At 48.4% G+C, this 13,790-nt stretch overlaps 1 protein-coding gene across 2 annotated transcripts in view; it reads right to left on the reverse strand.

Annotated features, from left to right (window-relative positions):
- Positions 1-450: 450 nt before the first annotated feature.
- The window catches only part of EMP2 (epithelial membrane protein 2), a 29,894-nt gene continuing 16,554 nt past the window's right edge, over positions 451-13,790 (reverse strand). For both annotated transcript variants that reach the window (XM_080908056.1, XM_080908057.1), the window contains exons 2-5: positions 10,051-10,199; positions 6,046-6,145; positions 3,390-3,536; positions 451-2,539 (exon numbers count right to left, since the gene is read on the reverse strand). In XM_080908056.1, coding sequence (XP_080764182.1) covers positions 2,352-2,539; positions 3,390-3,536; positions 6,046-6,145; positions 10,051-10,128 — 513 coding nt within the window. In that variant the 5' untranslated portion in view covers positions 10,129-10,199 and the 3' untranslated portion in view covers positions 451-2,351. The remainder of the gene's footprint in view (positions 2,540-3,389; positions 3,537-6,045; positions 6,146-10,050; positions 10,200-13,790) is intronic.

Raw genomic sequence — 13,790 nt, forward strand, 5'->3', positions numbered from 1 at the left:
CCAAACAAGAGTCAACCATTAACCTCCCGGCTTCCAGAGCACTTGCCTGTCACCTCTGCTTTTGAGAAACAAAATTCTGCTTTGCTGTGTGGTACGTGACAATTTTGGAGTCTTTGAAGGACACACAGAAACATTATGTTTCTGCTTTAATCCCAGGTGTGGGATACGGGGCTGTTTCAGATGGTCCACAGCAGCTGGGTAGGTTTACTGATATAGCTCCTGAGGAGGAGGGTGATTGTGTGTAGTGAGTCTATATTTGAGCATAATAGGTACACATTCAGATTATCCACAATCCAGCTTTAGTTCATAGGGAACATTCTAGAATGTCAGCCCATTTGCTCAGGTATACCAGGCCCACAGCCTTTAGCAGAGGGTAGGAAGGAACAAGAAGAATCTTGCTTCCCCTGCATTCAGGACCACAAACAACACAACACAAACATTATCTGAATTCTTTAAACAAAGACCCAAAGTAATTTTAATGCAAATAACAAACATGGGTTAGTCTGTCTCTGTCATATGCCCCACCCCCTGAATTACAGTACTTTATAAAAATGTAAGATACGCAAACTAAAGTTCCTTTAAATACAGTGACAGGTTTGGTCCTAATACTTGCTTCTTGGATACCGAAGCTGACTCTGCTGTTGTTCTTTGGTAGCTAGTGATAAGCACCAATTGAGAGCTGATCCCACCTAGGAGAAGGGCGGCTCCGTTCTCCCTCACACCCTTACCTCTTCTGAGCATCCCAAATGCAGGGCACAGAGCAGGAGAGAGGCACTTCTCATTTCAAAGATGACCGACAGTAGGCACTGAATGCTGGCCAGAGCAGCAAGCAGAGACAACCCACAGGGTCATTGGACAGGACACTCTGCACCCCTGGGGGTTTCTGAGGTGGGAATTATAATGGCTGGGGTCAGGCTTCGTGCCTTTGGTTCTAAGGCTGGCTGTTTCCATCATGATCATCAGAACAATTTTTAAACAACTATTACAGAGAAGGCCACAGGAGGAAGGTACAGAGGACACTTTAGATCGGCCTTCTTCCTTGGGCCTTACAAGACATGAGCCAACTCTACGATCTAACCAACAGTGAGCTGTAGGAAGTTTATTCAGGCAGCAGGTGGTCATGTGTCTGTTGCTGCCCCATGTTACCTTGGCAGTCCCTCTAAGGGAAGGAAGGAAAGGAAGACAGAAGAGAGGGAGGGAGTCAAATGTCAATGATGACCTGTGTACTTGACATGTGACAAAGCCCATTTATGGTGAATGATGGGTGGATGAATGAATGGAAATGGATCTTCTGAGGCTACAGAAATAGGGGCCTAATGGAAGTACCCTCTCTAGAAAGAAGGGCAGGAAGGAAAGTAGAGACCTTCCAATGCAGGTCAAGGAGGCAGCTGCACAGCCCACCTTCCAGGTGTAGGCTTATGGCCTGGAGTGAGGCACAAGTCCCTATGAGCAGCTGTGGATGAGGCAGCAAGAGCTGGTGAAAACCAAGATGTGGCTGTCAGTGGGGCAATCTCTTTGTGTTGAGACTGGTAACATTTACAGGGTAGCTTTGCTTCCCCGGTTCTAGAGCTCTGACCCCCACCCCAGTTTTAGTGCATTTAACTAGATTGCAGGGAGCTCATCAGAAATTAGACACCCAGGGCCACCCCTTTGATAAAGGATTCTGAGGGTCTTGGAAGTAGATTTGTGAGTCTGCATGCAATAGATGCTCTAAGGAATTACCTGTGGACCCCTCAATGCCTAAACATGACATCTGGGCTAAGTAAGTCAAGGTCACTATCCTTAAGGCAAACATAAGCAAACATCAACAAATTTGTGTGATGACCCAACTCATGGCAGGAGGGTTGGGAAACTCTGGGTCCCTTACAGACAAACCACTTCTTACATGAACTTAGGTTTAATAGCTGAGTATAGATTTCCCGCATTTGGGCCTCATCATCCCTCCTATGGCTGTCAGTGTGGAGTAGGCAGGGGAAGAGGGGCAGGGCAGACATCTACAAAGAGTCTGCTCCCAAAGACTAGCTCTCCCCACCTTTGGCCACACCCACACCGCAGAGCCACCCATGAGAACCATCCTGTGGGTTTCTACATTGCTGATTTTGCTGGGCCTTGCTGAGACTTTGGTAGGCAGGCATTCTGCATGCCAGCTTTCATGGTCTGGTCTGTGATCCCAAGAATGCAGAAACTCCTGTCTCTCCTCCTCCTCCTCCTCCTCCTCCTCCTCTTCTTCTATAAAAGCTTTTAAAGGAAACAATATGTTTGCTAGAAAAAACACAAAACAATGATTATATACAAAACGGTTATGTGGCCATGGAGGCCAGACTGTGGGACAGTGGCCAGGCTTCTGACACCTATTTGCGTTTCCTCAAGATCATGTACATGAGGCCACTGATGAAAGTGAAGGCGAAGGCCACCCAGGCCAGGATGAAAGAGTAGCCATAGCTGCCTTCTTGCAGTAGGTAGTAGAGTTGTATGTTCTGTTGGTGAAGGTCTTGACGCCGGTCTGTATAGATGGAAGCCCCGATCATGACACAGAGACCTGTCAGGAACAAAGCCAGGGGTCAGAAACATTGCCAGTTGTGCCATAATCTGGATCTAGTCTAAGGCTTGTTAATGGCTTCCCACCAGCTTAGAATATAGACCTCAAGTCTCTTCCATGGCTTACAAGAGCCCGTTTGGTCTGGCTCCTCCTCATTCTGACTCTCAGAGCTCTGGCTTCTTCATCCCAGGACTTCTGCCTCACATGCTGTTCCTTCTGCTCCACACCCACACATGGTACAGTACGGTTGCTATCCTCACAGACCCAAGCTCAGACTGCAAGCTTTGTGGACACCTTCCCTTTCCCCATAAACTCAAACACCTCCATACTGAGTGTGTGGCTAGCTTCTCCTTCCTGGGGGTTCCCCAACTTCCCTCCTCCAATGATTTTGGTGGGGTACGATGCAGAGGCGCCACACAAGCTACAGGAGAAGAGCTTCATTTTTGCAGGAAGGAGTCTGTGTGTGCGCCTAATGGTCTGTTTGTTCCGAGTTAGCCTTAAATCTACATGCCGTCCAAAGTGGTGACCGAGAAGGAACAAGACTTCGTGGCTTAGCATGTGCAAGAGAGGTGAGGAGGAGGAATGGCAGATCTCAGAGACTAGAGCTACATGGCCAGAGGCCATGCCTGAACTTGGAATTGATTTATTGTTTGCCCTAGCTCTCCACTAGAGAGAGCCCAGGAAAAGGATGAGGAAGGTAGGCTTTGCTCGTGCAGACTCTTAGCTATTGAATAATGTATGCTCTAAAGAGTCTTAGCCTGTGTGTGTGTGTATGTGTTTGTGTGTGTGTGTGTGTGTGTGTGTGTGTGTGTGTGTGCAGGTAATACAGGCTGCTTCCAGGTTCACTTACAGGACATGAGCTGGATAATGGCTGTCAGGACGAACCTCTCTCCCTGCTTGAGGCGGAAGAGCTGGAGCAGAAAGATGAGGAAGGAGATGCAGGAGAGGATGGTGGACAGGATCATGGTGGCCTGCACCGCCTGCATCACAGAGTAACCTGTGGGCAGAAGACAAAAGCTTTATACAGAGGGTCATAGGACTGTCTGCAACCAAGTGTGTCCATCCAACCATTGGGCATTGGGACACAGCATTGTCATCTATAAACTTCACACTGAGATCTGTACAACCAAAGTAAGCTCATGTCTTAAGTGTTGGGCTCCATTCCTAGTCATTGTGTTCCAGGGGCCACAGACTGGATACACCCGGCCAGTGTGAACAATGACGCTGCCTGGCAGTCTTCCGGCCCCACCTCCCTCTTCTCCAGCTAGGCAGTTGGCCAAATAAATGCCAACTTGAACAGAAGATGGAGCCAGAACCGAGACTCTGGCTTCTCCCTGCTCTGGATTGCAGCTCCAACCTATTTGGCTTGGGCAAAGGAGACTTTGAAAAGAGCAACAGCCAGGGCTGAACCTTTTTAGTTTGCTTGAAACTGGCTGGAGGGAGCTTACATTGTGAGGGCTCATTGAGGCGCTAACAGCAATGGATCTTACCGCATTACAGCTGCACATCGGGGTCCCTCAGAAAACACCCGGTCCTGCCTCCTATCTCCTTATGACAAACAAACACACTCTCCAGCATAAACACATCACCTGAGCCACCCCTCAACGTCCAAGATCAGGGGAAATTAAGCTAGCAGGAGGAGGTAGCATTCTCTGGGTAGGAACTAAGCAGAATGGGCCAAAGGGCCTTGTGGGGTGTCAGGAATGTCCTCAGCTTTGCTTTCAGGGTGGCTTGCTAGGATTACAAACAACTGTTAAAACTCACTGCATGAAGGAGCCCTTGAGAAGTATGCATTTTCATGTTTGCAAATGATAGAGCTCTATTCTAAAAGCTATTACCAGACTTCCCTGAGACAAAATGAACTGGAACGCCAGGCACTGAGAACACGTCTAAAGTCTCCTAGGGAATTTCAAAGTGGGCCAAGATTGTGACCCCGTGATTTTGAACACTACTTAGTAAATCTTCCAAGGAGCCACCTAGGATGGCTTATTTAAAATGCAGATTCCTCACTCAGCCGCCATCACTCTGGGGTAGGTGCCAAGATGCTATATTTTTAGCAAGTGCCCCAGGTGATTCATATCCTGTGACGAAGCAAAAGTAGAAACTGATTTTGTGAGAGAAAATGGCTCTGTGCTTTTAGAACAGAGTTCCTTAGCAATGAGTTGCAGAGCGGCCACTGGTGGCCCATGATGCCGGTGTGGGTGCAGCCCAGCAAGGGCACCAGCAAGAAAGTCAGTAGGGGCTGCGACTTCGCTGTGGTTTCGGGGTTCCTGAAGGCCTCGGGAATGGGCTCACTTGCAATGTTAGCACCTTGTAATACCTGCTGAGATAGTCAGGCAGCTTCTGAATTCCTGGACTCCACAGCCATTTCTGAGGTGTGTCAGTTGAAGGGAGAACCCAGAAAGATCCAAAAACCAAAACCTAAATTTGCGACGCACTGTGCCAGACCCACACAACGAAGCGCCCTGCGGGAGCTGCATTCGGCGGTGACGTCACCGGGAAACTACAGCACAGAGGAGGCGTGCACAGGTTCCAAGTGCATGTGTGTCATTTCACATCCTCTGGGATCCCCGTGGGGTTTCCGCACAGCAGCTGCTTTGGGTTGGTTAGATTTTGGTTTTGTTTAGAACAGAAAGCGGTAGGGAAAGGGTGGGCTGGAGGGAGCTCACTGGCTAAGGCGAACCGACTCCCGCAGGTTTTCTCTAATGTCCACATGTGTCCCATGGCCTCTGACAAACAGAGAATCAGTTGGGTCAAACTTCACTGAGGGTTTCTGGCTTTTTTTTTTTTAATCTATTTACTTTATTTAAATGAGTATAGTACCGCTGTCTTCAGACACGCCAGAAGAGGGCATCGGATCCCATTACAGGTGGTTATGAGCCACCATGTGGTTGCGGAGAATTGAACTCAGGACCTCTGGATGAGCAGTCAAGGCACTTAACCGCTGAGCCATCTCTCCGGCCTGGGCCTCTGGCTCTTAGTTCAGCATTTCCTCCTGTTTTCACAGCTTTACCACTGATGATATACAGTATGGCTCAGATACATTTACATAGGAAATAAGTTACATGTGGAAGAAGTCAGAGCTGGCACAATTATGTTTTCCCACGAAAGAGCCAGGCAATAAATTACTTCAGACTTCTGGTCACATTACTTTTCCTCCTCTTCTTCTTTCAACTCTTTTAAAATGTCAGAACCATTCTTAGCTCATGGGCCATACCAAAGCGGGTCTTGGGCTGCACTGGTAGTTTACTGATCCCCTATTTAAAGAGCAATAATACAGAAATTCCCACATGGAGGCACACCAAGAGCAGAGAGAGGCCCAAGAACACTGCTTCTGGGCACGGCAAGCTGTCCTGACTGGTCCAGTTAACCACCAGAGCTGGCAGTTCCTGGGGCTCAGTGGGCATGACACAGTCAGGCCTGGGTCTGCTCACATGGGGCTAGCTGGGTCTCCCAGTCAGGTAGGGGGAGATGGGGAGAACAAGGCCCCAGCCGCCCACACTCACCTGTAAACTCCGTGCTCAGGTCATTGATCTCTGTACAGTTTGTGCTGTTGGTGCACACTCTCCAGAGGTCAGCTGAGAAACCGTCTCCTACCCACCAGGCCTGCAAAGGGAACAGAAGGTGCTGATAAGGATGCAGATCCTGAATCCTGCTGGGCCAAGGACTGGGCCCTCCTCAGGACTCACTGCTTCCCAAAGGGCAGACCACAAGTGAGTCCCCTGGGGACTTTGTTCAAATGCACACTTGTGAGTCAAGAAACCTCAGGGTTTGGGTCTCTACTGAGTCCCATGGGATGCCAGGCTTCAGGTCTTCAGAAGGATCTGAGGTGTTCTCACGGCCCATGGGAGAAACAGACTGAGGATAAATGGGGACCAGTTCTACGAGAATGGCAGGGGGATGTGGAGAAGAAAGGGTATCGTCAAGGGACCAGGAGATGGAACCAGCCTAGATGGCTCTCTGACGGGTGGATAAGAAAACATGGTACATGCACACAGAAGAAAAAATAAAGTCCGAACGTTCGGAGGAAAGTGCGTGAGCACACCAGGCTCAGGGAGACAAACACTCGAGTTTCCCCTACATGAAGGACTGGATTCAGGGTTCTGTATGTGTGTGTATATTTATGTGTGTGGTTATAGGCCATGGGACTAGGACTGGATCAGGACCCGGGAGAGGTGGGAAATAGAATGCAACTGAATTCACGTGATGAGCAGAAGCAGGCTGCTAACTGTGAAAGGAGAAGGACCCAGCTGGGGGGGAGGGGAGAAGGCAGGGCAGAGGGAGGGGAGAGGGAAGGAAGGACCCAGCTGGAGTTGAGAGGGCAGAGGGAGAACCATGAGAACAAAGTCCAACATGGCACAGGTATGAAGATGCCACAATTAAACCCACTACTCTGTAAACCTAAAAAAGTCTCCCTGGGCTGGTGAGTTGGCTGAGGAACGAGGAGAGGTCTCCACGCTGAGCCCGATGACCTGAATTTGGTCCCAGGATCCACATGGTGGAAGGAAAGAACCAACTCCAGAAAGTTGTCCTCTGGCCTCCACACGTGAGCCACAGCTTGTGCCCCCCTCAAACGAGATGAAAATATAAATAAATTTCTAATGTTAAAGTATTCAAACAGAAAGAGAATTAAAATGAAAACTAAAAGCAGAGCATCCTGCAAGCAGCAGGGACTTTTTTCTCTGCCTTACCCCAGTGCTGTCACTTCCCCTCGAATCAGCCCTCTCCTTCCCCTCCCTTAAAGACTGGGCTCCCCCCCCATCCCACCCTGTCCACCCACTGGGCCCACAGGCGTCCACGGAGCAAGCACAATTTCAAGACTGAACCCGCTGCCTCAGGGCTGCCACACTTCTCTGTTCCCTAAGAGAAACAGCCCGGTGTGGGAGCACATTCCTGCCCCAGGGCCCGTCCAGCCCTCTCACTAAACCTGGTACCTTACTGCAATCCCAGAGGACTCGATGCAGGAAACAAAAACAAAAATTCTAGAACAAAATTTAGTACCATTTTCCCACACTGTGTGCCCTTTTCCCTGGCAGCTCCAAATACTTTAAGACAACACATCTATGTGACCACAGCCTGGGCCACGCAGCAGACCCTCCAACAGGCAAACTGTGCTCATATCCCCTGGCAGTGTCTAGAACCAGGAGCCTCTGGCTCTACCTCCTACTACAGTGTAGCAATGGCTAGGACCGGCTAGGGGTTCAATTCCTTCTCCAGCTTACATCAGTGTAAGACAGCTGCTGTTGACCTACACAATCACACACAGACACACACAACACATACACATACCACACAAATACACATGCATATATATCATACACATACAGAAACCACAAATACACACCACACAAATACGTATACACATCACGCAAACACACACACATACATTATTCGACAATATACTGCACGCACTCGAGTACACACACACACCCCCCACACACATAAATATCAGACAACACCACACACACACCAAATATACATACACATCACAAAAACACACTCATATACATTATTCAACAATATACTGCACATACACACACAGAACACACATCACATACCACACACACACACACACACATACACACACACACCCCTAGAGAGCCCCAACTGAGTTGGCCTTCTGTGCCTTGTGTTCCCTTTAACAGCCTCTGCAGTTTGAAATGATGAGAGGAAGCCCAGCCTTTGGGTCAGGACCAGGTCTCTGTTAGAAGCATCACCTCCTGCCCGGGGCCAGAGGGTATCAGATACGCTCTTGCTGATATAATTTAGCTGCCCACTGGACTCTGAAGGAACAAGGTACATGTCAGAGGCTGTGGAGAGTGGAGAGAGTTCTACTCATGAAATTTACTGGAGAGTCTGGCTAGGAAGAAGATGCAGAGGACCGGGAGATGACCTGGTCATACACAGGCTGCTTTTGCTCCCTGTAAGACAGCTGCAAACATCTGGAGAAAGCATTCCTTCAGTTCTGAGTGGAAGCAAGACTGCCACCAATGGCAAAAGCTAGGGATGTTGCTAGGCTATCGGCAAGGCACAAGCTGGCCTTCACATGAATTACTATGCCAGTAGCTGTTGTGACTGGAACAGCAATAAGGACGTGTGGGCATCCTTGAGGTAGGGCACAGGGCCTTTGGGAACACACCCTCCTGGGAGAGTAGTATAGCTGGACTTGTGGCAGCTCTATTTTTACCTTATTTAAAAAATAATTTGGGGGGCTGGAGAGATGGCTCAGCGGTTAAGAGCACTGACTGCTCTTCCAGAGGTCCTGAGTTCAAATCCCCGCAACCACATGGTGGCTCACAACCATCTGTAATGGGATCGGGTGCCCTCTTCTGGTGTGTCTGAGGAGAGCAACAGTGTACTTGTACACATAAAAGAAAACAAAGCATGAATAAATAGTGAAGACACAGTATTAGGACTCACTCTGCACTGCCAGAGTGAGTCTGTCCGGATTGCTTCTGCTCTTCTCTTCCCTCTGACCTGCCCTTGACCATCCCACACCATAGCCTCCCCTCTGCATCCGCCTCACGCAGTGGTGACTCCACTGAACAGAATGTTGTCACCTGTTTTCCTGATGAGACTGACAGGTGAGGGGATCCTACAGTGCTTTTAATTTACATTACCCTGATGGCTAAGGATGGTGAACATTTAAAAAAATATTTATTTGCTACAGGTATTTATTTTGAGAACTATCTGTTCATTTTGTCAGTTTGTTGGTCCATTTATCAACTCTCTCTCTCTCTCTCTCTCTCTCTCTCTCTCTCTCTCTCTCTCTCTCTGTGTGTGTGTGTGTGTGTGTGTGTGTGTGTGTGTAGGCTGAGAACCACAGGAGAGCTGAATTCACCCTCATGTGTGCATGTGTACACATGAGTGTATATGTGTGTGTTTACGTTTTACAGTTCTTTATGTATTTAGGTATTAGCTCCTAGTCTGAAGTATGACGGGCAAAGCTTTGGAGACCTGGTTTTGTATCTAAAAGTATAATTGAAAAAGTAAAATAGGAGCTGGAGAAACGGTTCAGAGATGCTTCAGCCAAGAGCACTGGCTGCTTTTGTAGAGGACCCAAGTTCAATTTCCAGCACCCACATGGTGGCTCACAACCATCGATAACTTCAGTTCCAGAGCATCAAGATTCTTTTTGGACCTCTTTGGGCACCAAGCAAGCACAGGTGGTGTACAAAAAGCCACAAGGAGAATGCCCACAAACATAAAATAAAACAAATTTGAAGAGTAAAATGAAAATATTCACTAGAAAAACTGAAGACTTCTCTAACTCCATGTGACAATGGTGTGGAGACCGAGAACTGCAGGAGAGCTGTGGTCACCCTCGGGGGCTTCGGGGAGCTGAGCATCACATCAACTACCCTGTCTTACAGGACCTCATCCAGACCTGAGCACAGGGTTCCCAGGATGAGATGGCTTGGCAGAGGGGACACCCTGGGTCACAGTCACTTGCTCCTTGTTCCCCACCCGATCCATAGACCCCTCGGTGGCTGACGGGGACAGAAACTCACATTGTCAATGGTTGAGATGAACAAGAGTGCCACGGATACGATGTGGAAGACAATAATGAAGGCGAGAATCACCAACATGTTCACAGGGCAGCGAAGGCCAGAGGTGCAGAGGGACGACGGGATGAAGACGGCAAGAGACAAATCCAAACCTGTCAACAAGACAAAACTCAAATCAACGACTTCTAACAGGATCGCAGAAAGTTTACAACAGCTCTTCCCATCTTCCTGCTTGGAGCCCTCACCATACCAAAGTCTGCGGGGCTCTGCAGTGCTGAATGTAGGTGGAGCAGAGGCGGTGACGATCAGTTCAAATCTCTAACTCAGAGGTTAGAGTTGTTGCTTTGCATGCAGGAGGCCTGGGATTTGATTCCCCACCACTGCATAAATTTGGGGCACCAACCTGTAATCCCAGCATTTGGGAACCGGAGGAGGGAGGATTATAATTCCAAGTCCTTACAACATGGTGAGTTAGCGGCCAAGAGGCCAACCCGAGTTACACAAGGCCCCGTCTCCAAGGCAACAGAGCCCAGACACATGGATCTACAAGTACTTGTCACATCAACAATGGACACCTGATGACCTAAATTCAATCCCTGAACCCTACCCTACTTCTAGGTGGGCAGAGAACCGACTCCACCACGCCATGGCCCACTGAATCATGGGTGTGGTGAGTCTTAGCTATCAACTTGATGAGATCCAGAATCACTGGTGAGACAGATCTGTGGCTGTGCCTGTGGAGATTATCTTCCCTATGTTACTTGAGGTGGGAAGTCACATCCACTCTGGGTGGCACCATTCCCTGCGATGGATCCTTCACTGCACAAAAAGAGCTGACCACAGACAACTATTTCTTTTTGCTTCTTTGCTCACCTATTAAGTTCCTTCCATACCTTTGAGCAGGCCTGCCTTTCCTGAGTGTGGTACAGGTCCTGGCTTCACAGTTGCTTCCTGTTCTGTATTATTCAGATTTTTTGGTCTTTTTGTTTTATTAAATTACCCAGAAATATCAGGGGCTGAATATCTAGTCTTATCAATCATAATCTCACGCCAAGGTGTGAAGCTTCACTGTCACTTCCCTCCCTGTACTGGCCCACCCTAAGTGCAAGGGATTCTGGGAAGTGTAGTTTTCCTGTGGGATCAGAGAGGAAAATGAAATCAACCCTTCCTACTATACATTGTAGGTATATTTCAGAAGCCAACATTGTTCAAATATATATGTAAGCTAAACTCAGTGGCACATACCTTTAATTCTAACACTTGGAAGGCAGAGGCAGGTGGGTTTTTGTGAGTTCCAGGCCAGCCAGAACTACATAGTGAGTCCCTGTCTCAAAAAACAAAAAGCAAAAAGTACCCAAAAATGTATATATGTACATGTATTGTGTGTGATATGTGCGTGCATGCATGCCACAGCACGTGGTTACGTCAGCTGGTTATGATCTATCCCATTCACTTACTTTCCCTTTATAATCACAAAGCACTCTGGGGTGGAGGTCTAGTTTGGTGGCAGAGGGCTGGCCTAGATGTGTCAGATTCTGGAGCTAGAGCCTAGAACTGTGTGTGTGTGTGTGTGTGTGTGTGTGTGAGAGAGAGAGAGAGAGAGAGAGAGAGAGAGAGAGAGAGAGAGAGAGAGAGAGACAGACAGAGAGAGAGGCAGAACGAACCTAGAGAGATAAGAAGAAAAGGAAACATTCCTAGGGTCACCTGTAGGCTGGGAACTGAACAAACACGACGCCCTGAGTCTAGATTCCCATGCAAAGTGGACAGGACACAGTGTACCTGTTAACTCCCACCCCACCCCACACAACAGGGAGGAGAGGGCCAGCGCCTGGGCGTTCCTGGCCAGCCAGTCTAGTCAAAATGGTAAACTCCAGGTTCATGAGAAATCCTGTCTTAGAAAAAAAGGTGGAGTTTGATGAGGGAGACAGCTGACATTGACCTCTGGCCATACATGAGTGCACACACACCAGTGAGGGGTCCAAACACAGATGCACACACACACACACCAGTGAGGGTATCCACACACAGATGCACACACACACACCAGTGTGGGGTCCACACACAGACATGCACACATGCATAATACACGCAGGGAAAGATGTGTTATTACACGCATAACATTTTCAGGGAAAGATGCTTTCTTGTGGTAAAATATGAATAAAGTAAAATTGCCCCATGTGGTAGTTATTACGCCCCATGTATTCCATTTTTGCTCCCCAGTTCTAGAACCTGTCACCCTAACATGAAATGAGTACCCACTATGCTGTCACTCCTCCCACCCAACCCTAAGCCTCTGGTCTACGTGGACACTTGACAATGGAATGGAACAGTTTTCGAACTTCTGTGTCTGGTTTCTCCACTCAGCTCTGTACTTTCCACATTATGGCACGGTCACGGAGACATTCTCAGATAAAGTAAGGGCCCGCTTTCAGGAAGCTCTCACCTCGATAGTTGGAGTGCCCACAGGTATGAAATGGAATCGTCCACGACTGAAGGTTTCTGGTTCAGACCAACTGTCCTGACACCTTCTCTGACCCACACGCCCTGGACGTAGGCTTGACCTCAGCCGGATCTCTCTCTGATGCTTCCTGTCCTGCTATTCCCTCTGGGACTGACTGAAGTTTGAGGGCTCACACAGTCTCTCAGACTATAGATCACATGACCCAAGAGATGTGAAGTCACAGAAGACATTCAGGGAGGTCTGGGTAGCCATTCCTGAAGCAGACAGCTCACCAACTCAGACATTCCCCCAACTCTCCACCAAGGAACAAATTCCCCTTTGTTGACTCTGCATTGCGCCCAGGGCCACCACACACTGCCTCCAAATAACTGTACTTCTGACCTTCTAATAAAATCTCGCCAGCCAGGCTGAATGCTACTGCCATCTGCCAAAAGGTCCCGGTGACCAGGACAAAACTGCAGGACTGCAATGGTGTTCTTAACACAAATATGCACACGTACAAAACTCAAAACCCCTAAAAAAACAAATGGACGCTTTAACTGCTTTTCCAAAGGATGGCATTCAGACAGAACCTGATTTCTTTATTATTTTTGGTGAATCTGTGGGGGGGGGGGCACATGTACCACACGAGTTTAGAAATCAGGGGTCAACTCTTGGGAGTGGGTTCTCTCCTTCCGCTGTGGTCTTAGCGAGTGAGGGTCACCATGTCATCAGGCTGGGCCGCCAGCACTTTTATTCAGTGGCCACCCTGCCAGCTCAAGTGATTTGGGATGTCACCAGCATGGTGTTAGCTAACACGAATTCCTCGAACAGTGTGGGAGAGCCCATTCTAACCTTTCTGAATATCCCAGGGAAAGACATAGGTGCTGTCAACCTTGTCTCCATTGTTCCTCCCCAGTCCTACCCCACACTGCTTGTATCTAGAACAGCATCTTTTAGTTGAATTTTTTAAAAAAAGATTCTTTCTTTCTCACAATACCATTTATAGTAGGGAGACACAGCATCCTCTCAAACAAACCCATTCAGGTTTTAAAGCAATTAATTAGAGACAATTACCATGTTAAGTTTTGTGTTCAGGTAGATGTGGGAGGACTGGGAACTCAAAACCAGCTTTGGTGGCATAGTGTGTCTGAGGCCAGCCTGGACTATAGGAAGGCCTATCCAAAAAAGGAAAAGGGAGAGGGGGAGGAAAAAGAGAAGAGAGAGAGAGAAAACAAAAGGGAGAGGTGATAGGAAGGGAGGGGAGGGAGAGTGGGGGAAAAGAGGGAAGAGGAGTGAAGGG

Source organism: Micromys minutus (assembly GCF_963924665.1).
Source record: "Micromys minutus genome assembly, chromosome: 31".
Taxonomy (NCBI): domain Eukaryota; kingdom Metazoa; phylum Chordata; class Mammalia; order Rodentia; family Muridae; genus Micromys; species Micromys minutus.